At 41.8% G+C, this 25,937-nt stretch overlaps 1 protein-coding gene across 3 annotated transcripts in view; it reads left to right on the top strand.

Moving 5' to 3' along the window:
• Positions 1-25,937, top strand: part of pitpnm3 (PITPNM family member 3) — an 89,248-nt gene that overhangs the window by 46,383 nt on the left and 16,928 nt on the right. For 2 of the 3 annotated variants that reach the window (XM_056757012.1, XM_056757011.1), the window contains exons 5-12: positions 1,240-1,460; positions 8,592-8,781; positions 11,170-11,292; positions 12,005-12,168; positions 14,762-14,919; positions 15,057-15,227; positions 20,084-20,284; positions 21,152-21,300. In XM_056757012.1, the coding sequence (XP_056612990.1) occupies positions 1,240-1,460; positions 8,592-8,781; positions 11,170-11,292; positions 12,005-12,168; positions 14,762-14,919; positions 15,057-15,227; positions 20,084-20,284; positions 21,152-21,300 (1,377 nt within the window). The remainder of the gene's footprint in view (positions 1-1,239; positions 1,461-8,591; positions 8,782-11,169; positions 11,293-12,004; positions 12,169-14,761; positions 14,920-15,056; positions 15,228-20,083; positions 20,285-21,151; positions 21,301-25,937) is intronic. The other variant, XM_056757013.1, reaches the window with a different exon arrangement.

Genomic DNA, 25,937 nt, shown 5'->3' with positions numbered 1-25,937 from the left:
GCCATTTATGAGCACTATTTATTTATATCTCATATTTAAGCTAAACGTTCATAAACTCACAATGTACACTATAGTCTCCACGCTCACGGAATCTCCGACATCAATATTTATAAAAATCACCATAATGAATCGAACATCTGGGATTTTGATATGGAGATTAAAGTTGCCATAACTCAGACAGTTTCTGCTTATTTCATGTTAATCTTGAGTCCTTACAGTATTGTATCACACCCTACAAATATCCGTAAAGTCTTTAGTTTGATCACATTTATAAAATACACAGTTGTGCAATTATTTCTTACAACATACCATGTGTTCAGGGGGGGGGAATAGGGGGCTGGAACCAACAAAACACAGACGTATGACTCCCTTTCACTTACCCCGTTCGATAGATATCCAGCATCTTTTAGCGCTGGGACCGCTCCATTTTGCATTTCCTACTGATTTTGTAAGTTTGCCTGCTTACAAAGAAATGAAGGGTCTATACTTTTTATGGTAGGTTTATTTGAACTAATAGAGAAAGCATATAAAAAAATCAGGAGAATTTTTTTATATAAAGGTTATAAATTGATTTGCATTTCAGTCAGTGAAACACTGTCTGTGTTTTGTTGACAATGGGTGCGCAAGTGCTTTGGTTCAGCCTACCCATCCCCCCGTACGCGCCGTATGTTTTCGGAAACAATCTTACAGCTGTATCTATCTTTTATAAACGTGATCAAACTAAATACTCTTCAAAGATACGAAGTATGCAATACTACTCTATAGGTACTCAAGATTAATATGGGATTGGCAGAAACCCCCTGTTTCACCATGTTAATAAGTCTGAATGCATAATACACCATTGGATGCCCCCTTGAAGGTTAGGATCAAGGATTTTTGGCAGTTTTCCAGCACAAGCAAATATTAACATTTTTGTTGCTGATAGAGTGTTTGGATCTGGAAGTGATGGTGCGTCAGACTTAACAAGCAGAATAAAGCACACAGTGCATTTGGAACATTTTCAAATCACGCTGGGAAAACAATGTGAATTATTAACATGTGGGGTTATCCCAGTTCAAGTGCACGCTTTCAGTAAAGCAGCTGAATGACATTCAATAATTGTTTAAATGGGTTCTTTTTCTCAAATTCCTCTGCAGAGAATGTAATTTGATCAATTTCAATAATTAGAAAACTTCTTGTACTTTCACTTACAGGAATCCATTGTGAAATTTTGTTTTGATCTGCGTATCTGTGTTCCAGAAGAAGTGTCAGACTCATGTGCTGGTGTTGGTGGTGCATGGTGGCAACATACTGGACCCGGCTGGTGGAGATCCGAGTGCAAAAGCTGCAGATGTGAACACACTGTCGTCAGTGCTGGACAAAGTATCTGAAGCGCATTACCAAGCTGCTGCTCAGCACGTGGTCATCAAGTTGGTGCCTTGTCCTGCCGTGTGCGCCGAGGCCTTCTCCCTCGTGTCCAAGTGAGTCCTGCTGTAAAACTATGAATACACAATCCTACATGTAATGGCTAATGTCCAGCTGGTCTTTATCGCTAAATAAACCCACAGCGCTCAGGGGCTTGTGTAAAGAGATTTGTTTTCCTGCTTACCACACAAGTAAATACACTTGAATGTAAATTAAATATTGATTTGAGATTGAATGATAATGTGAGAGCCATGTGGTGAAAGTGGATAGTGGAGTTATATGAGAGACGTGAAAGACACACTGAAATAAGAGTATTATAAGCCTTTGTAAGCACCATGGAGTTATTTATTGTTTTAATTGTTTGTAAGGGTTGGACTGTTATGGCTGTTCTATTGTGCATATCCACTGTGAAATGACAAGCCCAATGAATACATTGTACATGATGATGGATGGATGAAAAACATATTTGTGCTGAATTCATAATAGAAGCTGAATTCATAAGTAATCTATAAATTGCTTTGCTCTTCACATAACATCTTTTATCCCATTGAGTAAGAACAGGATCCAGAGAGCATCTAAGAGAAAAAGCTCCAGTTTAGCCTGAATTGTTTGCCTAACAAGACCTAATGAGTTTCGTCAGCTTTGACGTTCTTATTCGTTTAGGAGAAATAAAACAAATAAGAGGAAAGAAGACAGCCACAAGCACGTAACGCTGATGCTTTCCGTGAAAATCAAACTTCACGATGAATAGACTTCCTTTAAGCCGTGAAAGCGGATCCAACGCTTCGAGAGCTCCGTTGCTCGAAGGACTTCAGCGGATTTCTTCTGTAGCTTTAGGTCTTTTGTGTCTTTTCTTGTACTTTTTCATCACCTCGGTGAAGCGGTGACGATGGAGCGCCTTCAAGTCACTGAGTGGAGCAGGGCAAACAGAAAATATGAAGAGCTATTTTGATCACATGATGGCAATCTCTGCCTTCTCCCACACCGTGTCTAATAAAAAATGTCAATCACTCGGGTACCACGGAGATCAACGTGATAAACCCTGTTCAGAGGTGACATACATACTGTGTTTGTTCTTCTGGAATGGTTTTATGGTTTAATGCTTAGGAAAGATAGATTCAGAAGCCGTGAGCCAAGTACAAAAAACAGATATATACTATAATATAATAAAGAACAAGATCATAAAAAATTTAAGAAAAAATATCATTATTGTGATTCCGAGATGCACATAAACACACATTCTTTCTTGTGATCATACACACTGCTACCAAACCTCAGAATCACATGTTGTTTTCTATGTTTTTATTTCCAACACACCATAATAAAGGCTTAGACGATCAGTTGACTTGAGTAGAACCGGCACTTGCCAAGGCAACATTAGGAGGCTTTAGTGTGCTTGATTTGATCTCCTGAAAGGCTCAGTCTGCTTGACATTAGCAGTAAGAAAAGATTGATTCTCACAAATGCTGTCAAGTACACGTCCGTTATATTTCATCCTTTGAAAAGAAATACGATTTTTTAAAAGAAAATGAATTATTTGCTTTGTGACACAATTGTCGTGAAAATTACAAACATGATTTATTTACCTCTCATAGTACGGCATTCAAAATTAAGCAGAATTCTTTGTATGAAGGAACATATCGTTTTCAGAATAAGGAAATTATGCTTTTTGTCATAAAAATATATTCGGCTAGAAAATTATTTTAGTCAGCTCTCTGCACTCATTTTATTTCATTTACTTTCTATTATTTCCTCCCACTCCATACATTTCATATTTTTAGTTTTAATGTTAAACCTATGTTTTAGTCTTCTTTTCAAATAGTTTTTTCAATGCTACACGTTTTGCTTTACAATATCTTATTTATTACATCTTATTTACTTATTGTATATTTACTTATATATATTTTATATTAATATTTTATTGTATATTACCTGTGTTAAATTACACAACAACTATTCAACAGATTCTTTGGAGAGGTTAAGTTTGGGCCACATAAAGTTTTTTGTTTGTTGCTGCTGAATCTGTCTATAGTCTAACTTGTATTTTAATCTGTACTATATCTTTTGCTTAATCGTAAACTTAAGCGGATATTTTTTTTTATCTTATATTTTATAATTTTCGCTATAGAGACTTGGCCAGATTTAATTTCACTTCTGTGCGTATACCTACTGTATATAACTGTATGTGACAAAAATCTTGAATTGAATCTTGAATCATTGACAGACAGCACATATGTAAACAGTTCTATGTGTTCCCGAGCTCCTCAGCATGCACACACATCTTCGGTCAATAAAGCTTTCATACATGTTTGTTTCCGTATCCTCAGTGTAAGAGCTTTGGGATTTGCCTGTGTGAGCAGAGACTGTCCTGCCAATTCTTTACCGCTGATAATGACTTTACTCTTTTAATGAGATGCTCTTACAGATGTGGCTCTTCACCACACCTGTTTGTGTATAATTGTGGTCTGAAGCAAAGGAACACACACACGGACCCCCACACGCACTCATTAGTGCTTATGGGGGGAATGAAGGGAGGAATTGTTATAAACCTTTGTTTGCCACCTCCACACAGCATTTCCAATTAGCAACTGTGACAAAAAAGCTTCCACATTGATTTTCTATCACCAAAACATGGTGGGCAAGTCAATTCGATACGTGATTCCAGGGGTCTGTGTCGACTCTGATAGGGAGAAGTTGGATACTAATTTGTCTCTCCAGGACCACTTGCGAGTGTCGGTGGTCTGCTCAATGTTTCTCCTGGCAACATTTAGGTCCTTGTTATCTTTATTAGCTAGTAAAAAATGTGGCCCTTTTCGGTCATAATTTCGGTCAATTGGGCATACTTGATGGATTTGATATTAGTTGTTCCAAACCAAAAATTCTGATGTCATATTTTGTCCACATTATTATGCTCAAATAATAGTTTTTAAGGGGCTCACAATGGTAACACTTATCAATCTGAAAATCAAACCGGGAGAGAAGAAAGATTTTTATCATGGGCATATTTTACCTTAAACACTAGCGTGCAGCTGTTGAAGCTGATGGACTTGTTTATGCCCAGCCTGTCTTGTTTGTCCGCTGACATCATAGAAAGGAAAGGGAAAAATTTGCCATTTCCAAGGTTAAGTTGATTGAGTCACTGAATCCAGATAAATATATTTTTATCGGACTCCTATTGCTCAGAAGGGAGCACAAATAAGGTTTATAACAAGCTTCTCCGCAAATTAGATTTTAAACAAGCGGCTGTATTTGTGAAAGGGCCCTTAGATTTCAGCTCATGCTTGTGTTTGTCCACAAGCTTTTTGGCAGTCTAAAGGTGTATTATTGATCAGAAATCTGTCCTCTGCCTCTTCTCAGCTTGAGCTTGGCTATTTCGAGACCCGGCAGCCATCACCTGTGGAGCAGGCTAGCAGGGAGTACAGGGGTCTTCATCTGTGTAGGCAGGGAGATAAGAAGGTTTTGTTTCTGAGAGATCTCTAGGGTCACATCCGTATCTCAAGGGTCATATCCGTATGAGTCATATAAACACTGCTAATGGTGATAGGTAATGGGATGTAAGGTATATGTTTGAATGTATGTTTTCGTGTTGGTTTTTGTGTGTCTCTGTAGTCATGTTTGCATGTCTTCTTGGTAACCTTAATATTCTTTGTTAAAGAATAATTGTTTTGAAGCCTCTTGAAGGGCTAGTTCACCCATAATTGAAAATTCCGTCATTATTTGCTCCCCCTTATGTCATTTCAAACCTGTAGGACTGTCTTTCTTCTACAGAACACAAATTTAGTTATATTGAAGAATGTTGGTAACTGAAGAGCGGCAATACCCATTGACTTGCATTGGTTTTGTGTCCATACAATAGAAGTGAATGGGTACCGCCGTTGTTTCAGTTACTGGCATTCTTGAGAAGGATTAATGTTTGCATGCATTTATCATTTTATCATTCACAGCGTTAGGTAAGGAAACCAGACAAACACCAGCATCCGTAGGCCAATTTTATGACGGACAGAAAAGTTTCTCAGAGTCCTCTGGAATCGCTAGAATCGATATTCTGATGCCTGCTCCGCGATTCCAACTAGTCTAGTGACTTCCGTTGGCTATCCACCTTGGCTTGAAGAAGTTTCTACTTATTTTCCAAGTTCACAATCATTTCCTCGTGTACATTCACAGCCTCCTCAACTTTGCGAACTTTCCTGCTAGTTGCCTCAAGCGAGTTCTTCAGATCTCGCATTGAGGTGCCATGTTGTTAAATTTGGCATCCACATTCCCATGAAGCTTTGTGATAGCTGCCATAATATTCCCTGTAGAAGGATTACCAGACATTTCGATGACTCCCTCGGCAGTCTTCACAAGGTTTGACGAGTCGCCTGGCTGACTGACTGAGGCCTGATCTTCTTGCAACTCATCCTGTTTCTCTGCCAGTTTATCCATTTTTTTCAACTCTTGTAGATTTAGACTTAGGCATTCTCATAGATGCTCAAAGTTTTAATTAGAAAATGGCGATTTAACTGATAAAATCTGGTTAGTTGATGGATTGGCTTAAACACGTCTACACTCTTTTTCGCTCCATAGCACCTCACCTCACCAGACAGAAAAGTTTAAAGTGCTCATTCCTACCCAGAATACGTCTACTGTTTCCATTGTGGCACAATTTGCTATGGCAACCATCCATTTTATTATTGCTCATACTCGTCTCTTCAGAAAAACTAGAATTAGTTTGCTTCTGTCTCACATTTACTGAGAAACTAGTTTGCCCTTTGTTTACATTTTGTGACATAGATTGTCTCCTACGAATGATAAAAAATGTAGAATCATTGTCAAGCCATTTGAATGTGAAGCTTCAAGGTTAGTGAGAGAGCAATAACATCGTAGGGAACGTAAAGGGACAGTTCAACCCAAAGCAAATCTGCCATCATTTACTCACCCTCGAGTTTTACCAAATCTGTATAAATGTCTTTGTTCTGATGAAAACCGAGAAATGTATTCGTGAGAATGCTTAAACAAGAATGCTTACCCCACCATTGACTACCATATTAGAAAACAATGATCAAAAGTGCCCCAGAACTGTTTGCTTTCCCACATTCTTCAGTTATCTTTTGTGTTCAACAGAACAACGATTAGGATTAAGCAATTTTTCCTACACTCATAATATTCGTTGTTGGATTCATTGTTTTTTATTATGACACATATTTTCACACAATTGAAATGGTTTATCTGAACTTAAACTGGGTGAATTGTACAGACAAGTAAATCTTAAATTGATCAAGTTAATTTATTTATTTCAGATGAATGGGTAAGCCAAAAAATATGAATTCTTCAGTGTCACAGTATTTTTCAAATCAACATCTTTATTTATACCACATATTATGTATAGTGCTAGCAGGAAGCAGCAGAGGGTTTGCTGCATTTGCAGTATTTACTCACTGAGTAAAGCTGGATAAGTGTTATGGCATAAAGGTGCTCGTCCCCAACCTAATTAAAACCTTTACTCTTCACCACTATGGTAATCCCCCAAAAATCACAGACAACAGAAAATCTTCTGAATTTTAACATTATAGAACATTAAACACTTACACGTCTCCTTATCTGCCCAAAACCACAAATACAATAGTACTTAAACTATTTTAAATCTAAATCCAGTCAAGAGCAAAGCATTCTGGGAACACAATCCGCTGTGTAGTTTCAGTTAGTCAATGAAAATGATTTTCCCAAACACAAATGGACTAAGCAATGTCAAAGAGTATATTTATGTCACTGTTGCACATTGAAATTGTGCTTGAACAAGAAACCAATACAAAAGTGTTATATCAAACTATATTGTTTATGAAAAACAAACAACTTTAAAGAAATCATTTATTTTATTTTGAGTGTACCAGGGTAGTGAATGGTGGCAAAGAACTGTTTGGTTACAAGCATCCTTTCAGATATCCTAAATGTATAAAGGTTTGAAAAAACTTGAGGGTGACTAAATGAAGACAGAATTTTCATTTTAAACTGTTCCTTTAAGAGAGGATCCTCATTACTTCAAATAAGTGGTTTGCCAATACTCGACTCATTTTAAATTGAACTTCATTGCCAATTTTCTAGCCAGTCGTATTAGTTCAGCCCTTTCCAGGAGGTACAGAAGCCTTGGCAAATGCACCAGCTGCTAGGACAGAGCAAAAATTAATTAGATGACTATAAATAAATAATGAATCCAGGGTGAAGGGGCATACTGAGCAGTTTGGAGGTGCTCTTTGAACCCTCTCCCGCTGTGAACCGTGTCTAATTGGACTGGCCCTTGGTCTGCTGGCTTGTTACTGTAATGGCTGTGTCCTTTTTCAGCCAGTTAAGTTCATGTAAACATGACAGGAAATGTTGTTCACATGGGGTCATAGTCTCGCCCTTGTCAGGAGTGGCAGGACAGAATGAAAATTTGGGGTATTTTAGGATGGAGAACGCTGTTATATACCACAGATGAGTCAAAAAAGGAGCCTGTTAATGTAAATTGGAACTGCTTTTGTGTAGCAGCGGGTGATGTCACTGATAACTGATTAGCATGAGCTTATAGGTTGTCATTATAATCAGAGAAGCGACGCCACGTGTTCTCGTCAGACCTGTGCGGTTTCCTCAGACAGAAGGCACTTGGTTGCATTCCACTTGTTCGTTGAATTTGGGACCTGGTGGCACCGTTTCAACAGTCAATTTATTACCAAGCAGCAGTGCCATAGATTCACTCCATATGTCCATTTTGTTTCGCTCACACAACACTTGGTGGCTTTTTTTTTTAGACTGGTAGAGTTATCCCAGAGCTGTTGCCCAAGTCCTGGCTCGGGCTGTAAGGAGGATGTACCTCTTCCATCATCCTTCAGTCCCGCCCTGAACTCCGCTGTCTGTCAGAGCCGTCAGGTCGCTAATTGCTATGCTTGATCGATAGCTCTGAGGTTAGCACAGCTGTTCAAGGAGACAACAGTGGGGGCAAGACCATCTTTCACTTCTTTTTTTTTGTGTGTGTGGACTCATGCACACATGAATGCATACTCATGCACTGTGCTGTGATAAAGCACATTTGTGTCTCTGTGGAAGCAAGTTTTAACAATTCTTTAAAAAATGTGATGCTGTTCCAATGGATTAAATCATATGCTGTTTCAATGTTTATCGACTTGTCGGTGGGGTCAGAAGACTAGATGCTCACTTGATGTTCTCTTCCACAGTCTGAATCCTTACAGCTATGATGAGAGTTGCGTGTCCAGCAGTGTTGACCATCTCCCATTGGCAGCCTTACCTCTGCTTGCAATTGCTTCTCCACACTATCAAGATGCCGTGGCAACCGTTATCGCCCGCACCAACCAGGTGTACCACAGCTTTCTGCAGTCTCCAGAAGGTCAAGGGTTCACTGGGCGGGTGAGTTAATGAATGCCAAAACAACCACTCTTGGCCTAAAATCTTAATCACTGTTTTGCTTTTTGCACTGAACTCGTATTGACCATGTGCGGGTGAGGCTGGTTCTACATCATTATTAATGAAACAGTTCAGTAGGAAACAATTATTTAATGATTTCTCACCCACCACAAGGCTCTCCTTTTATAAAAACTGGTCCTTATGGCTTTCACAAGAATCACTAATACTAATTATAATTTTGTACCACTTCACATAAAAATGTTATAACATTAGATGATTTCCAATATAAATCATGAGGAACATGCAGTCTGTAACCTTTTTCTCTATATCATCTTTGTTTGATGCATAAAATGGTAGGTTACTTAACATCTTTTGTAGAGTTGAGCCGGATACTCGGCTGAAACGAGTATCCGGTACGGATAAAGCACTTTTGCCGAGTACGAGTATCATACGAGTAATACGAGTCAATATCTGTGCTCGGATTGAATAAAAATCCTCATTGGGTAGCTGACTGTGTCTGCGTTCTGTGATAGTCACGGCGCCCCTCCCCTACACATATACAGATGTATTGTATTGCTGACTGTGTCTGCAGCTCTCTCTCCGTCTCTCCCTCAGTCACTCAGGTTCGCGGGTCTTTTCCGTTAACGTTTAGGGTTTCTTCAGCTTCAGGTTTGTTTTTTTATTTCGGTTTGTAGTACTTAATTATTAACCAGTAGAGTTTGGTAAACGTGGGGTTTGTTCAGACGTGGTGCTTGGTAGAATGCGACTCGCGTTGCGTCTCTGCCTGTCTTTTTTAAACCGTCAGCTGGCTCTAACCAATTTTTAATTAAAAGTTAAAAAAATAAACTTATGTTGACATGAAAACTCTTGTTCATTACATTTTACTTCATAATTGCAACCGCATGTGTTGTATTCATTGTTGCAAAACTTATTCTGTTTATAGTTCGTTTGTCATCGTGATCAAAACCATTGATCTGAAGCTCAATGCTGATGCTGTCATGTAAATATTTTTCTAATCAGCATTAAATATAACAATTTCTGATCAACCCATATCAATTGCATGCTTAAAATAACATACCGGTTAAAGCGGGGCGGGGCGCCCATCTCAAGACAACCCGACCCAATTTCCGGGTTAAATTCCGCCCACTTCCTGGTTAGGCCCCGCCCAGTCCGAGTACAGATACGGATACAGATAATTCATATGGTTAACAGATACAGATACAGATACAGATACAGATAATGCTGTAGTCGCTCATCCCTAATCTTTTGTCAGAAATGCAATATTATATACATAACTATATCTTCAGATGTGTATAAAAGACCTTACAGAATGAAGCGTTATGTTTTTATGACCTTCGAATGAGCTACAGTATTTCTATCTACATACACAGCGGGTCCCCTCACATGGAAATCACCATGTTGTTTCTACAGTAGCCCTTAACGGACAAACTGCTCTACAAAGTGCGTTTCATAAATACATTATGTACTTCAACAAAGAAGCGAAAATGTGACGACATCTCCCTGTGTCTGCCAACGTAGTGCTTTGAAAGGGAGAATGGAGGGAGTTAGCCATTGGTTTAAATTCGAAACCACACCGCTAGATGCCGCTAAATTTCATACGTTGGACCTTTAAAGAAACACATTAATGTGTTAAATATAAGTATGTTATTATTTAGCACGTTGTTTTTAAAGGTGCATTATAATTCTTGGCAAACTTTTCTTCAGTGTTCTATTGAGGATAGAAAGTCATTATGGTCAGGAAGGGCATGAGGGTGAGCAAATAATGACAAGGCTCATTTTTTGGTGAACTATTGCAAAGACAAACACCATCCTGAGCGGTAACAGGAAGGGTGTTTGGGTCTCTAACAGGGTGTGTGAGTCACCAATGATGAGTCATTCTAAAATGAAAATGTGTGTGTGGGGGGGTCTTTTGCTCGTATAATCTCATATAATTAATCCAATAACGCACTCCTGTCTATTTAGAAGGCACAATGATTTCCTATTGTGATGACCGCTGTTTATGAGCTGTGTGTCAAGTGGTGATGCTCTGGGGAGTCTGACCATTCAAATAGCACCTGCATATTATACCTCTGATTTTGGCATTTAATTGGGCCAGAAATCCAGTGTGGCACAGCCTCATCTGTTGTTGAAAGATAGTTACACATGTGGATTCGTTTGTTTGTGATTTGAGCTCACTGTAGGGAAAAGATAATCATCAAACATAACATAAAAAAGAGAAGAGTTGCAGCTGTGTTGTTTCTGTATCACTTATTAAAAGTGTTGTTGACTCAGAACGTGCTGTTGCAATCCTGAGATGTGTCTGACTGTGATGATTGCACGCTGTAATGATCTGATTCTTTCTCACTTTCTATGTGTGTTTGTGATTTCCAGGTGTGTCTATTGGGTGATTGTGTGGGAGGTGTGTTGTGTTTTGATGCTCTCTGCTTCAGTAACAGCCCACGGCACAGCAGCCCAGTCCACAACAGCAGACATAACAGCATGGAAAGTTTAAAGGTATGTAGACAAATACTGAATCGTTCTCTTCTCTTCCACTCTTTTGAAAATGCATCTAGGCAAATCCCGTGTTATGGATGTGACATTTTCAGTCCAGACATCAGATACATTTGCATGAGTTTTCTATTTTAAAATTGAGGAAAATTCATGCTTTATGGAAGTGACAAACAATCAAATGTTTTTGAGAGATAATATACTTTGTAGGATTTCTGTGAATTAAAATGTACAAACCAGACACAATAATACCAAACAAACGGAAAAGGGATAACTCTTCAGAGAACATAAAATAGTTATTTAAATTTGATTTTTATATAAACATTTATTATGAATATGAAGTTTTATTCACAATTCACTTCCCTGACTATGGGAAACTATGCTTTAAAAACTTTAAAAGAGACTTCACAGGTGTATTTAAACAACCAAATACTGACATCTGTCCTATCAGCTTGATGAAAACCTTTGGTAAAAACATTGTAAGATTGACATTTGCGTCTGAGAATTATCATTATTTGGAGCTATTAAATGATGAATTTCTGAGCAACACAAATTTTGATCTATAATTTATTACAAAGCACATACTATATAAACTGTGCCACGATGCACATGACCCAGATTTTATTATATGTTATGCTCTTAACTCTCTCAACATGGGAAATCAGGTATATTTGCTTATTTACATATACATTAACTGACACTGTTCCCACACGTTCAGGACAACGCTGAGGTCAGTCCGAGACTGAACTCCAGCAAGCGTCTCAGCAGAAGCAACGTAGACCTCTCTGCCCCTAGCGAATCCGGCAGCAGGAAAGCCCCTCTCAGGCGCAAACAGAGCGACTCCCTCGATGGAGACAGTCAGCACCACACGTTCTTGAGCAGGTACCGTTTGCCTTCAGAGAACAGAGAGAACTAATAGCTGCTTAAACCATGTTGGCATCCATAGCCTCTTTATTTCAATGCTTGCTTATTCATGTATTTTGTCTTTGTTTTTTCGCAATAAGAAGCCAGAACAAGATTAGCCAGATGTGTCCTCCTGGCCACGCCATCCATAAATCTGTCACGCTTCCTTGCGTCTCTGTTTATCAATATTGGCTGCGTGATGGCATGTCGCGTCTGCCTGCCTGTCTCTCTGCAGTGCTATTTATAGTCTCAGTCCTTGTCAGTCTGCATGTTCACGAATAGGCACTGCCAGAATAAAGCGTTTTAAGCAGAAATTTCTCAATAACACAGTGGTGGCATCGAGAACCAAACAACCCTCGTCTGATCTTTTAAATGATTCCTTTTAAGGATGTGGCGAGTGTGATTTCTCGGTATGGCTCTCGTCAAAGGCCTCCAACAGAGCTGCTTTATTGAAGTTTCTAGACTCCCTGTGTAGAGAAGCATTTCATTTCTTTGCCATCTTTTAGAGCTATCAATTGATTGTGTCATTGCACAGTTGTACAAAATCATAGCAGACACGTTTATCCTGAATGAATAAGTTAGAGGGAGGGGGTAAGATGTGTTGTCTTGTAGTCAAAGAGAAATTAATAAGAAGCCTAAAGGTTTAATTATAATTCAGAGTGTCTAGTGTCAACTGAAAGTAAAAGAATCCTTGTGCGAGATAAATAAACTTGTAAAAGTGGTGTTAATACACTACTCAACCTATTTTAAGGGTAAAAGGGAGATGGTCCTCACTACAGAACACAAGATCCAGGGGGCGAGGTTGGATCCAGATCCAACTCCTCCCACTTTATATACTAAGCAGGTAAGTAGCAACTTGGGGTCGCCAACGTTTGCTCTTATCAATGTCATAATTTAGTGTACGCCTGTATGTAATGATCACCTTTAAGTATTTGTTTACCCAAACCCTTACCCTAAACAAAATAAAATACGTTATTAAAAATATCTAAATAAATAAAGTTTGTCTTGAGCAAATTTGCTTTCCCTCAATAGAATAACTTTAGTTACGACTCAATGCGGAAATGGTAGCAACTACACGAGTATGACATGCGTTGTGGCAAAACTGCTGAAGAAATATTCTGACCAATCAATAGGCAGTGAAAAGAGCCTGGACCTACTTTTGACCAATCACAATAGATCCAACCTTGCCCCCTGGATGTTGCATTCTGCGAGGTGAGGAGCTACTGGTAAAATGTTTCTTGTTCACTTTTTTTCATGTTATTCACATAATAAAACAAATCAAGGAAAGCTTTAATATTCATAATACTGATATATGTAATGTAGTAAGAAAATGGCCTAGAAATATAAATGTTTGTGTTTAGCATAGTGGTTTGGAACAATTTGATGGTGAGTAAATGATGAGAGAATTTTCACTTTTGGTGAACTGTTCCTTTAAATTCCCAACAGAACAAAGAAAAATTGCACAAAGGGCTTTACTAAACTGCCATTTTTGCCTCATTCCAGATTACAATGAACTGCTAATCCACATTGTTTTCTTGACTTTTTGAGATGGATGTAGCTTCTGTAAAACACAAATTTGTAGTAAAGGTCTTCGATCATTTCCTTTTAGTGGAGGAATTTTTTATTTTAAAAACCTATTTTATTTGCTTTCATTCTTTTATCAGCTTTACAAAATTTGCATTTCATGAAATTGCAGATATACATATTATTCACTTACAGTGACACTTACTGTACATGTTTTCCCTGCTTTTTGTAAAGTGACCGTAAACCTGGAGGAATCTAGAGTTTATAGGCACCTATGACTTGACTCTTGTCATGTGGATGTATTATATTTTGGGCTTTTATGCAGTCACTAGGGCTGCTGTAAAGGGTGCTGGATTAAAGCACAGATTGCCACGCAGAAACGATAGCTCTGGTACTGAGGGAAACTTATCACTGATTTCACCTTAACTCTCCTGCTTCTCCCAGTCATCGGTCCCTGTACAACTCATCCTTTTCACACACCGACTGATGTGAGATAGCCAGAGTCTTTAGCTGCTAAGAGTTTTCTGTCAGCGCTTTCAGCGTGATAGTAAAAATGTGCACAAGTGCAAAAAGAGAGTGGAGATTTCGAACTCTGTTTCAAACTTACTTACTGTCAATGGGCCTCGTTCGTGAAACACAATTGGCTGTTTAAATGGTTCATGACAACAAGTAATTGGTCACATTTGATGCACATGAAATATATTCCAGTTATCCTGCTTCAAAGACTTGCAGTTAAGACCAGTGTATATATATCTGCATGACTAGGTTTGTGTCTTGCTGTAGCAATAGATTAAGATTGTCATAATCTCATGAATGATAGCACATTCATTTCTAGCAAAGCTTGTTGACCTTGCTGAGTTTTGTTAGCTTAAAAGCAAATTGAGTCAGTCAGAACATCAGACTGTCATGCTGACGTACTTTCAGCAGGGTAGTCACGCTCAGAAGGAAAGTAATAACCTTTCTTGAAATGTCCGCAGTCCTCTACAGCCAGAAACGCTGTGGACTTATTTTGTCAGAAAATGTAATTTGTTCTTTTGTGTGTTTGCAGTCTGACACAGGACGGAACTGATCTGAGACCAGGCAGCAGCACCAGTCTAGTGTTGAATCCAGGTCGCTTTGACTTTGAGGTGTCCGACTGTTTTCTGCTCGGCTGTCCTCTTGGATTGGTGCTGGCCATGAGACGCACCGTACTTCCTGCCATCCAGGGTAAGTGTAACTCACACACTCCAATTTACACCATTTTGGCAAATCTTTAATAATTAGCACGTCAACGGAGGCAAATTTTGCCATTGCAATAGGTAACATCAATTTAACCAAAATTACATCTTTCCTTTTACCTGCAGTGTCTCAGCTCCGGCCTGCGTGTTCTCAAATCTTCAACCTGTTTTACCCGTCTGACCCTTCGGCTTCTAGACTCGAGCCCCTGTTACATTCCCAGTTCCACAAACTGCCTCCCTTCCCTGTATCCCGATACCAGCGCTACCCACTGGGTGATGGTCGCTCCAACCTTGTTGGTGAGTAAATTTTAATGCCTGTAGAACAAAAAAAGTTTATTTTGATAAATGTCTCGTTGTACAACGGAAGTCAATGGGTTACCGACATTCTTCAAAATATCTTCTTTTGTTTTCTGCACATGATATGGCTGCTTATTTAGCATATTCGCCAACATATTTAACTTATTTCAACCATTTTTTGCCTGTCTTATATTATAAGTTTAGAACGGGGAAAATGTGATTAAGTTTATTATGTAATATAAATATATAATTAAATACAAAAACATGCTTTTTGTGCTTATGCACTTCTTAAGCAATGCTAGTGTAAATCAGTATTTTTTGACATTTAAAAGTGTTTTTAAATCTGTATTCTCTTAAGATAAAATTTTGACAATTCGTGTCCTCTGTACTCAACTCAACTCTCAACTCAACTTTATTTATATAGCGCTTTTTACAATTTCCATTGTTACAAAGCAGCTGTACATGAGACATATTGACTTTAAGCAAAACAACTAAAGTCATATACCTGTAAAAACAAGAAAAATGTCAAAACACAGAAGAAAGACATACCCACATACAAACGCTCCACACACACAATATGCACAGATATTTACACAAATCGACATAGACACACGGACACGCACGCACTCACAGTGAAAGCACACATTTAAAATGGATGAGAGAGAAACACAGGTCAAATATTAAACAGACTATACATTTCTATATGCAATGTTAATTATGTAAAACTTTTGAATTCTAAAGCAGCCCCCCCAGCCTGGCAAATAGTGCAAAACAGTATGCAAATTTTTTTGGAACCCAAAAAAAACCTCAGGAGAAACCGGGCCCAACCGGGGGATTCCAGTTCCCCTCTGGCAAAAGCTGCTGCCTATGCACAAGCTCCACAGTGCTTGCACGACAAGGCTAAATAAAGAAATAAATAATCTTACTAATAAGGTAAATTATAGATTTAAGATTATCATTAAAAATCTAATAGCATTTGAAATTTTGTAGTGAAGTTGTGTCAGGTCACCGCTTCCCATTCTACTATAGTATTAGTAATACTTTCACAGTTACTGAATCTGTCTCCCATACTATTAATTATGTCAAGTCTCACTCCGCCGATCAAAGGGAGAAAATGTCAAAATATGCGTTAGATAGTGAAGCGTGGATGTTTCTAATTTGATGCATGTGCACACTGACGCACACACATGCACGGTTTTAATGCAGCAGCTAATAATTGTCAACCTAATGAAGTATCTTTGGAGCGGCCTCCCATGTGTAGAGTTCTGCTTTTATGAGTCATTATAGATTTACCCAACGGGCCTTTAATGTGAGAAATGTTTCTGATATCCATCTCTGTTCTAGTTTTCGCTTTCCCCTGAATTCCAATACATTTATTTCATTTGGCAACCGGCTGAAAATCCAGAGCCCTTTATTTCAAGTGGCCTGAAGCCGGGGACCGCATGCGTCCCCTGTACCAATGTGTGGATCCACATCACGTAGTTCTTTTTCTCATTTCGGCCCGTTTCTCACTTTCTGCTCAACTCTCTCTTCCTCTCATCTCCGAGTTGCCGTCGGCCCCTCGTGCTCAGAGCTCATATACTTTCTCATCCTCGTCTCAAAGTCCTCTTGTTTTTCTACAGTGCTGTGGTAAATGCTTTAGCCTGCTGTGACTTGGACTACAATTTTGTCAGGATTGCCCAGTCATCTTAAAGTCACACTAAGCCGGGATTTTTGAAGCGATCTATTAAGCTCCCTTTTCTTCTAGTGTGCTCATGTTTATTTTGTATTTTTAAAAGCACTTAGGAAAGATTTTTAATCTCAGTTTCTCCTTGACCGTAATGTGAGTTAATTTAAAATAACAAGACATTTGTGGTAAAAGGTTTCTCATGAATCACGGTTGAAAAACACGGTTTATTAGACTCACTGTGCTTCATAGTCACATGAAATGGCTGCTTCAATTTTCATTTGTTCATCTTTGTCGTCACACGTCATATGTCCATCTGCGGGTGGGATGTCTTTTCCAACACAGATGCACAGGTCATCATGTGATGAATGCTCTGACGACGCAAATAAATATTCATTTTGTACATTATTTTATTTTACTCCGTTTTTGTTTTTTTGTTGACATTCGGGTTACATTCGACATTCGATGTTTTTCTCCTTGTACTGTAATATTCCTGCGGTCCATGCGTTATTTCTTCCTTCTGTCCCCTCAGTCACTTTCTCTCTTGCTCATCTCTAGTTTCAATCAGGATTGAATGGATGACTTAAGAACGTTGGAAGTGGCTATTTATTTGTGTTTTAAGTTATCTACTTTGATGTATTTGCGCTGCCTCCGTGGTCTCTCTCTGAACACTATGGCTTTGTTCACACTGCACGCAAATTCAATTTGGTTTTCAAACCCAATCTTTAGGACTGACTTTCTGCTCAGCCATGTTGTAGATGATGAAATCCATTCGGTCAGGCAATGTTCTCAATGTCCGGTGTATGTACGATGCTTGCCATAGAACATAACATTTACATTTAATAATTAAGCAGATGCTTTTATCCAAAGCGACTTACAAAGAGTGTAGGGAGCAATAAGCGATGTGTCATACAGGAGCAATAATACAATGATGATGTAATGATGTAAGCACCATGGCGAGAGACTGAAGATGAGAGAAGCTCAGTTCTAGACTTTGCTCCAGATGATATTGTTCACTTTGTATGGTGTTACATAAGCATCATGACCCAAATGACAAAATGCTTCTTTGGATATTATCCATTCAGACTGCTTAATCACATCCAGAATAAAAAATTGTGTTTGCATAATATATGTGACCAGTATTATGGGTCAATTTTTTGAAATTGAGATTTTACAACATCTGAAAGCTGAATAAATAAACTGTCTATTGATGTATGAGATATAATGTGACAGTATTTGACTTATACACAACCGTTTAAAACTCAGGAATCTGAGGGTGCGAATAAATGGAAATATAGAGAAAATTACCTTTAAAGTTGTTAATCAGGGACACTGTGGCAGGCCATCCACTCACAAAAAAATAGTTTTTATTTATATAAGGTAGGAAATTTGCAAAATATCTTCTTGTAACATGATTTTTACTTAATAGCTTAACGATAATTTTGACCCACACAATGTATTTTTACTTTTACTACAAATGTTCCGGTTCTACTTAAGACCATATGATCCAGGGTCACATATGTCTGTGTACTGTGCATATTAATTTTGTATTAATATGTATTTCTAAACACCAAAAGACACATTTATATATATTTAATGAAATATTTACATGTATTAATTTATATTAACATATAATTGAAATTATACATAAATGTTTATTAATGTTTGTTACTAAATTCAGAATCAGTATGCCCGATATACAGACATATATATTATGTAAACAATTAATCCTTGGATTAAACATTTAGATTGAAATGTATTGTAAAGAACGTACATGAGTGGATCATGTTAAATATGCTCAATGTCTGAACTAATCCTAAATGATCCGAGTCTACTTTTACCTAATATCACTTACAAATGTTTATGCTGCGAATTACGTTCGGTAGCTTTATATGCTTCTATAACCTCTGGATTGAAAGTTTGATCAGCGCTTCTGCATAAAGCGCAGTCTTCTCCCATGTTCAACCAGGGCTCGAGTAATAGCGCTGTCTGATTCCAGGCCACGCTTTGAAAAGCGAGAGCTCCTGAGAATTAGCATTCTGCGGTTGGCTCGGGCGCCTTCAGTGACAGGAGAAATTAAACGGCTCAGCCATGCGTCCTGCGCCTGGGCAAAAACTCCAAGGAAAAGGTCAAGCAGAGAGACTACTGGGGTTAATGCTGCAAAACCGAACCCAGACAGGTTTTGCTTATTCTGGACGTGGTTAGGACGGGCATAAGCGCATTCAGACCACGCCTCAGAGAAGACGCCGTGACTGAAAGGCAATAAAATCGTAGGCTCAGTCTGATGACCAGCAATGATAAAGCTGCCCCTATTAGAATTCACATCCTGTTTTCCCACCTCCATCATGTCCCAGTCCTCCATTTCCACTCTACAGACCCCTATTATAGACATCCAATCTTCCACACCCCTCATCATTCCAGTGACTGAAACTGGGAAATGAGATACATGAATTTGCTGGAATGATATTAGGTGCACTTCGTAGTGAACAGAGGCCAGGGTAACACTCACATGTATGTGGTCCAGACTAATGGGATGTTGTCTACAAAGACTGCCAGACTAATGAAAGCTCATTCAATTTGGCCCTGTCAGAAATAACAGGCTGTGCGTGCACAAGGCTTGTAAAAAGACAGATTAGCAGAGGCCATTGCTTAGAGAATTTCTGCCTGCTTGTCTTTCTGTCTTTTCAGAGATGGAGGATAGAAAAGCACTTGATCTCTGTCAGAAATCATTTAGGGTTGTTGCACAAATATAGTTTGACATGCTGGGGATTTATATTGAGAGTGAAAGGGGGGCTTTTGTTGTCTTGGTTGTGCAATGGTTTAAGCGGAAATCTCTGAAGACAAGATGTGGTGTAGGCTATAATTTTTTGTTGGCTTTCTTTTCTTCTCTCTCTCTCTCTCTCTCTCTCTCTCTCTTCTTGACTCATCCAACATATTAGAAAAATAGTTTCACTGAATGCATTGCATTCATTGCAGAGCATAAATGCAGTGCTGCTCATGCTGATAGCTTTCACATGGGAGAACAAAAGACTTTATAAAATAAGATCTTTATACACCTCTGATAGTTATCTATAGTATATGGCATTTCTGTCAATAGATCCTCCAAAAAATGACAAACTGGACCTTTAAGGATGACATTTGCATGGTATTGCCTGTATTTGTCTAAACATGCTTTTTGTTTCCCCTCCAGTCAATGACATCCACAGCTACCCCGACGTGTTCTTGCACGGCACTGCGGTTCCACCGGTCGCCCCTCCTTCCTCCTCTTCTCAGACAGAACAGAGTGCAGGAGGCCGGGTGGGTGGCGAGGTCCGCAGGTCCAGTTTGACCAGCATGGACAGTCAGTTGTCGGGCTGCTCGGAAAGCAGACTTAGCAGCACCATCGCCAACAGTGAGTAAGCAGCGGGTGGGCGAGCTTCAACCACCGCTAGTTTTTCTCTTTGATCTTTCTTGAGATTTGCTCTTTACACCGTGCTGCGCAATCTCATAATTAGTGATGCTTTTTGCTCTCTGACCAGCGGTCCAGTGTTGGAGGCTCTCAGCGCTGCCAAAAACCTGCCGCAATGCATTTATCTCTGTTAAACTAGATCATATCTCTATACAGCACAGCGAAGGGCCACAAGGACAGTGATTAGTATAAAGCTTGCAGTTTTATTGACATTTGGTTTTAATTTTAAGACTTATCCGTCTCTAATTAGACATACAGTGTATGGTGATACTTCCACGTATTGTAAAGTATGATATGATATGTGAGATATGATATATGAGTATGGCAAGCCAAATTAGCTTTTAATCATTCTCAGGATACACATTTTTGACATACAGTATATGGTCATACTTCCATGTATTGTTCGATATGAGATGAAATGATAAGAAATGAAATAAAAAATTTGATATCAAGAATACACATTTCTGCGAGTGATGGCGTCATTGTTGATATCAAGAATTCACATTTTTACTTGTGAAAATGTTATTACGGATATCAAATATAGTAATTGTTACTAGTAGAAATTCTATTCTTGATATCAAGAATTATAATTGTTACTAGAAAAAATTGAATGGTTGACATCAAAAATTCCTATCCTGAGACTGATTAAAACTTAATTTGGCTTGCCATAGATGAGATGATGTGATCTGATGTGATGAGATGATATGATATGATATGCTATGATGATATGATGAGATATTGATATGATATGATATTATGATATAATATGATAAATTATGATGTATGACGTGTTTTATATGCATGTTACAGTCACCAGCAGCTGGTGGGGATCTAAGCGGTTGGATTATGCTCTGTACTGTCCAGATGTCCTGACAACTTTCCCCACAGTGGCTCTTCCTCACCTGTTTCACGCTTCTTACTGGGAGTCCACCGATGTGGTTGCCTTCCTTCTGCGACAGGTACATTCAGAGCCTTTGCACACTCTCTCAGTTTTAATGTGTCTCCAGTTACAACAACTTCCAATAGTAACTATCATTTCCTTACTTGAAAAGTTTAAACAGGCCTAATTTGGTTAGCAAGCAGTTTTGGGATTTTCTCCTACTAGGCAAATTATTTCAAGAAAAACATACAGTGGACTAAAATTGAGGGAGGTGGCAGAAACATCTAGGGACTTAAATAAAAAAATACATTTACATTTATGCATTTGCCAGACGGTTTTATCCAAAGTGAATCACGTTGCATTATACTATATATTTGTATCTGAGCATGTGCAATCCCCTGGGATCGAAACCCATGACCCTTGCGTTGCTAGCGCCGTGCTCTAACCAGTGAGCTACAGGAAAGCATGATGGGAATCATGAGGGCTGTATTTTTTGCTCTACAAACTATCTTACAACCAGTCAAAACCTTCGGGCAAATACATAGTTCCGCATTAAACAATCATTTAAAAGACCTCAGCCAACACACAGCAACATCCCCAGCATGTGAATGTCTAGACATTATAACATTGTGATGGGCAGTTCCCTTTCTGTCGGTCTCTCGACGTTGTGTCGAGAACGACAGATGGGGTTCGCCCTTGAGAACCAATCAACTCTGACTACTATAGAAAAGGCCAATGAAATTTGGCGAATGCAATTTGCATGCCGGGCTCCGCCCCCGGAAATCCGGTATAAAAGGAGGCCGGCGTGCAGCATTCACTTACCTTTTGTTCTTCAGAGCCATCGCTCATGAGTACAACTCAGGATTCAATCCTCTACAACTACACACTGGTGCTATGACGTGTTACAGCGGATCGTCCCTTCCTGCAGCGACCTTCCCCTGGGCGTCTCGGCGGTTCCTGAGGTGTTAGAGATTTTTTCTAAAAGTCCTTTTCAGGACTGACTGAGCATTCTCCAGCGCGGCATGTCCCGCTGTTCTCTTGGGTGCGGCACCCTCATTGAGGAGGGGGATGGACAAGATCGCTGCATTAGGTGTCTGGGCGTCCAGCACACTGAAGCAGCGTTCGTTGACACATCTGCCTGCACTGCGGGCAGATTGTCATTCAGAAGTTGCGGTCACGGGTGGCTGTCTTCCTACGGGAACCAGCCACCATTTCGTCTGCTACCCGGGCTGTGACATCTGTGGCTACGGCCCCGATGACCACCCACGTTAGCAGCGTTAGTGATATGGGGAACTCTGCGAACGTAAACCCGCCAGCCAAGTGCTCACGGGCCGATCGCACCCCGATTCGCTCTTCTGAACGTTCCCCAACCGGCGGTGGCATACCGTCCGGATCCTCACGCACACACTCGGAAACGATGTGTGATGTAGATGAGATGTCGCTCGCAGCATCGGAGGGAGACTGGCATCCGACTCTGCCGAATCCAAACTCCACCCGCAGCGGTCGAGTTCAGGAGGAAGCAGAAGTGATGTCATCCGTGCTAACCCGGGGATGCGTGGTTCCCGAGGTCGGTGCGCGGTGCAAACCGCGCCCACCCCGGGTGCAATGTTTTTCCCGGAGGTGCATGAGGAGCTGTGTAAAACTTGGAACGCTCCACTCACGGACCGTTCCAGTGAAACCAGCTCTGGCTCCCTTACTTCCCTCGATGGTGAGGCAGCCAAGGACTGCCTCGAGATCCCCCGGTCGGAACGTCCGCCTGCGGTGCACCTGTGCCGCGGACGGCTACCACCTGGGGGGGGATCGACCACTCCTACCGTCCAAAGCACGTAAGACTTCGGCATCACTGGTGTCGAAAGCTTGCGATGTTGCGGGCCAGGCTGCCTCCTCTCTCTATGCCTTGGCCATCCTGCAGGTCCGCCAGGCCAGGGCGTTGAGAGGGCTCCACGAGGGTAAGGCCGACCCGGGTATAATGCAGGATCTCCGTGCCACCGCTGACAGCGCTCTACGGGCGACTAAGGCGGCGGCACGGGCCCTGGGTCGGACGATGTCCACGGTAGTGGTCCAGGAGAGACACCCCCGGCTATACCTTGTGCAGAAGAGTGACAGCAAGGAAGTCCGCTTTCTTGATGCACTCATCTCGCAGGGTGGGTTGTTGGTAACACCGTCGAGGACTGCGCTCAGCAGTTTTTTGACGGCGAAGCAGACAGTGGCAATTAACCACATTTTTTTCACGCCGCGACTCGGCCGCCTACAGGCCTCCGAGATCTCACGTGACGTCTGCTTCCCTGCAACCCAGGACCCTTTCGACATCGGCTCCGGTTCCTGTGCCCCCACAGGCGGCACCCCGGAAGCAGAGGTCGAGGGGGAAACCTCCACCCCGTCAGCAACCTCCTCGCGAGAAGGGACACTGACGGGAAGACCCCAGGGAGAACAACATCGGGCCCGAACCTTCACAGCCACGGCTCTGATCGGTCGGTACGGGACGACTCCTGCCTCGTCACCAAAGCCGGGCCCTTGTTAGGGCTTGGCCCCACTTACTCACTGAGTTTTCTGTTCTCCCCGGGTTTACTTGCAGCCGATCGCACACTCCACTGGACTGTGCTCGGCGAACCGACCTCACACCCTGGCGAGGCGTGAGGTCGTACACATACGACAGCCGTCACCACTCTCAAACCGACAGTGCGTGCCGTTGTCTCGCCAGGCAGGTAAGTAGGCGGAGCAAACCTTCCCTCCGGGGACTCCCCACGACATGGTTAGCTCCGCCAGCCGACGAACCACCCCCCGTGGGAATGATGAAGCAGACCGTCCCCTTGGTCACCCTGTCACAGTCCCTGGGAGCTCGAGAGCTGCCCACACTGTCTCGCTGGCTAATGAGGGCGGTCCGTCTTGGTTACTCGATCCAGTTCGCCAGAGACTCACCCAAGTCTCGGGGCATCATCTCTCCCTCTGTCAGAGGCAGGGACGCCTCCGTACTTCGGGTAGAGGTCACCACCCTTCTGGCAAAACAGGCATCGAGTTCGTCCCTCAAAACCAAGATGTTCAGTGGGTCACCACCCGCACTTCATCGTTCCCAAGAAAGACGGCGGGTTGCCCCCAAAGGCTGCGTACCCTGAACAGAGCACCTTCACAAGCTGCCATTCAGGGTGCTCACACAGAGGCGCGTCCTGACATCTATGAGGTGTCAGGATTGGTTTGTGGCAATCGACCTGAAGGACGCTTACTTTCATGTCTCGATCCTCCTCGACACCGGCCGTTCCCACGGTTCGCGTGCGAGAGGCGGGCATATCAGTACAGAGTCCTCCCTTTCGGTCTGTCCCTGACCGCCCTTTCTCCCTGAGAGGAGGAAGGCGAGCGGGTACTAAACTATCTCAGCGACTGGCCTATCTTGGCACACTCGCGAGATCTGTTATGTACACAAAGGGACCTGGTGCTCCGGCACCTAGGTCGATTGGGACTCCAGGTCAACCAAGAGAGGGGCAAGCTCTCCCCAGTGCAGAGCATCCTCTTTCTCGGTATGGAACTCAACTCTGTCACCATGTCGGCGCACCTGTCCGCAGCAGACAGCGGTCCCCCTGAAACAATTCAGAGGCTCCTGGGACACATGGCGTCCTCGCGGGTTAATACCCCTCGAGTTGATGCACATGACACCGCTCCAACACTGGTTTCAGAGTTGAGTTCCGAGGAGAGCGTGGCACACCGGCAGCAGGCGCATGGTGATGCCGCCCTGCTGCCGACGCACCATAACCCCTAGTCTTTATGACTTTTTCGACGGACTCAGGTCCCTCTGAGCAGGTTATGAGGCAGGTCGTGGTGACGACTGAAGTCTCCCTGCAGGGGTGCGGTGTAGTGTGCAACGGGCACGCAGGTGGGGTGTTGGACGAACCCCCGCCTGCGCTGGCATATCAATTGCCAAGAGTTGTGGGCTATGCTACTTGCACTGAGCAGGCTACGGCCTCTCGTGCGAGACATGCACGTGCTGTTCCGAGGACAGCACTATAGCTGTAGCGAATACAGATCGTCAGGGTGGCGTTCGCACACAGCAGCTAAACACAACTTGCTCGACGCTCGTTCCCTGCAGGCTACACACCCCGGGCAAACTGAACTAGACAGCCGACGTGCTTTCTCGCCAGTTTATGCCTCGTGGAGAGTGGCGACTCCACCCCCGTGCATTCCAGCTCATTTGGAGGCTGTTCGGGTAGGCCCAGGTAAAACCTGTTCACCTCCCGTAACACCACCATTTGCCCGCTTGATAGTCCCTGCCCTCGGCACGGATATCCTTGCGCACAGCTGGCCGCGGGATGGGCGGAAGCACACCTCCCCCCCCCAGGAGCCTTCTTGTACAGACTCTGTGCAAGGTCAGGGAGCAGGAGCACCAAGTGTTATTGGTTACACCACACCGGTCTAACCGCACTTGGCCTCAGAGCCGATGCTCTGGACAGCGACTCCCCCTGAACCATTCCCCTTACAGAGGACCTGCTCTCTCAGGGGAAGGACACGTTCTGGCATCCCAGATCAGACCTCTGGAACACCCATGTCTGGTCTCTAGACGGGACGAGAAGATCCTAAGATGGCTACTCCCCCTATACGGCTGAGACCATCACCCAGGCTAGGGCCCCATCTACTAGGCGGTTACACGCCTCTAGACGGTGCCTCTTCTCGTCCTGGTGTCTTTCTCAACGAGAAAGACCCACTGAGGTGCTTGATCAGGATTGTGTT

Source organism: Triplophysa dalaica, chromosome 9 (assembly GCF_015846415.1).
Source record: "Triplophysa dalaica isolate WHDGS20190420 chromosome 9, ASM1584641v1, whole genome shotgun sequence".
Classification (NCBI taxonomy): Eukaryota; Metazoa; Chordata; class Actinopteri; order Cypriniformes; family Nemacheilidae; genus Triplophysa; species Triplophysa dalaica.
The sequence above is the reverse complement of the archived record's forward strand: the minus strand, read 5'-3'. Positions and strand labels throughout refer to the sequence as shown.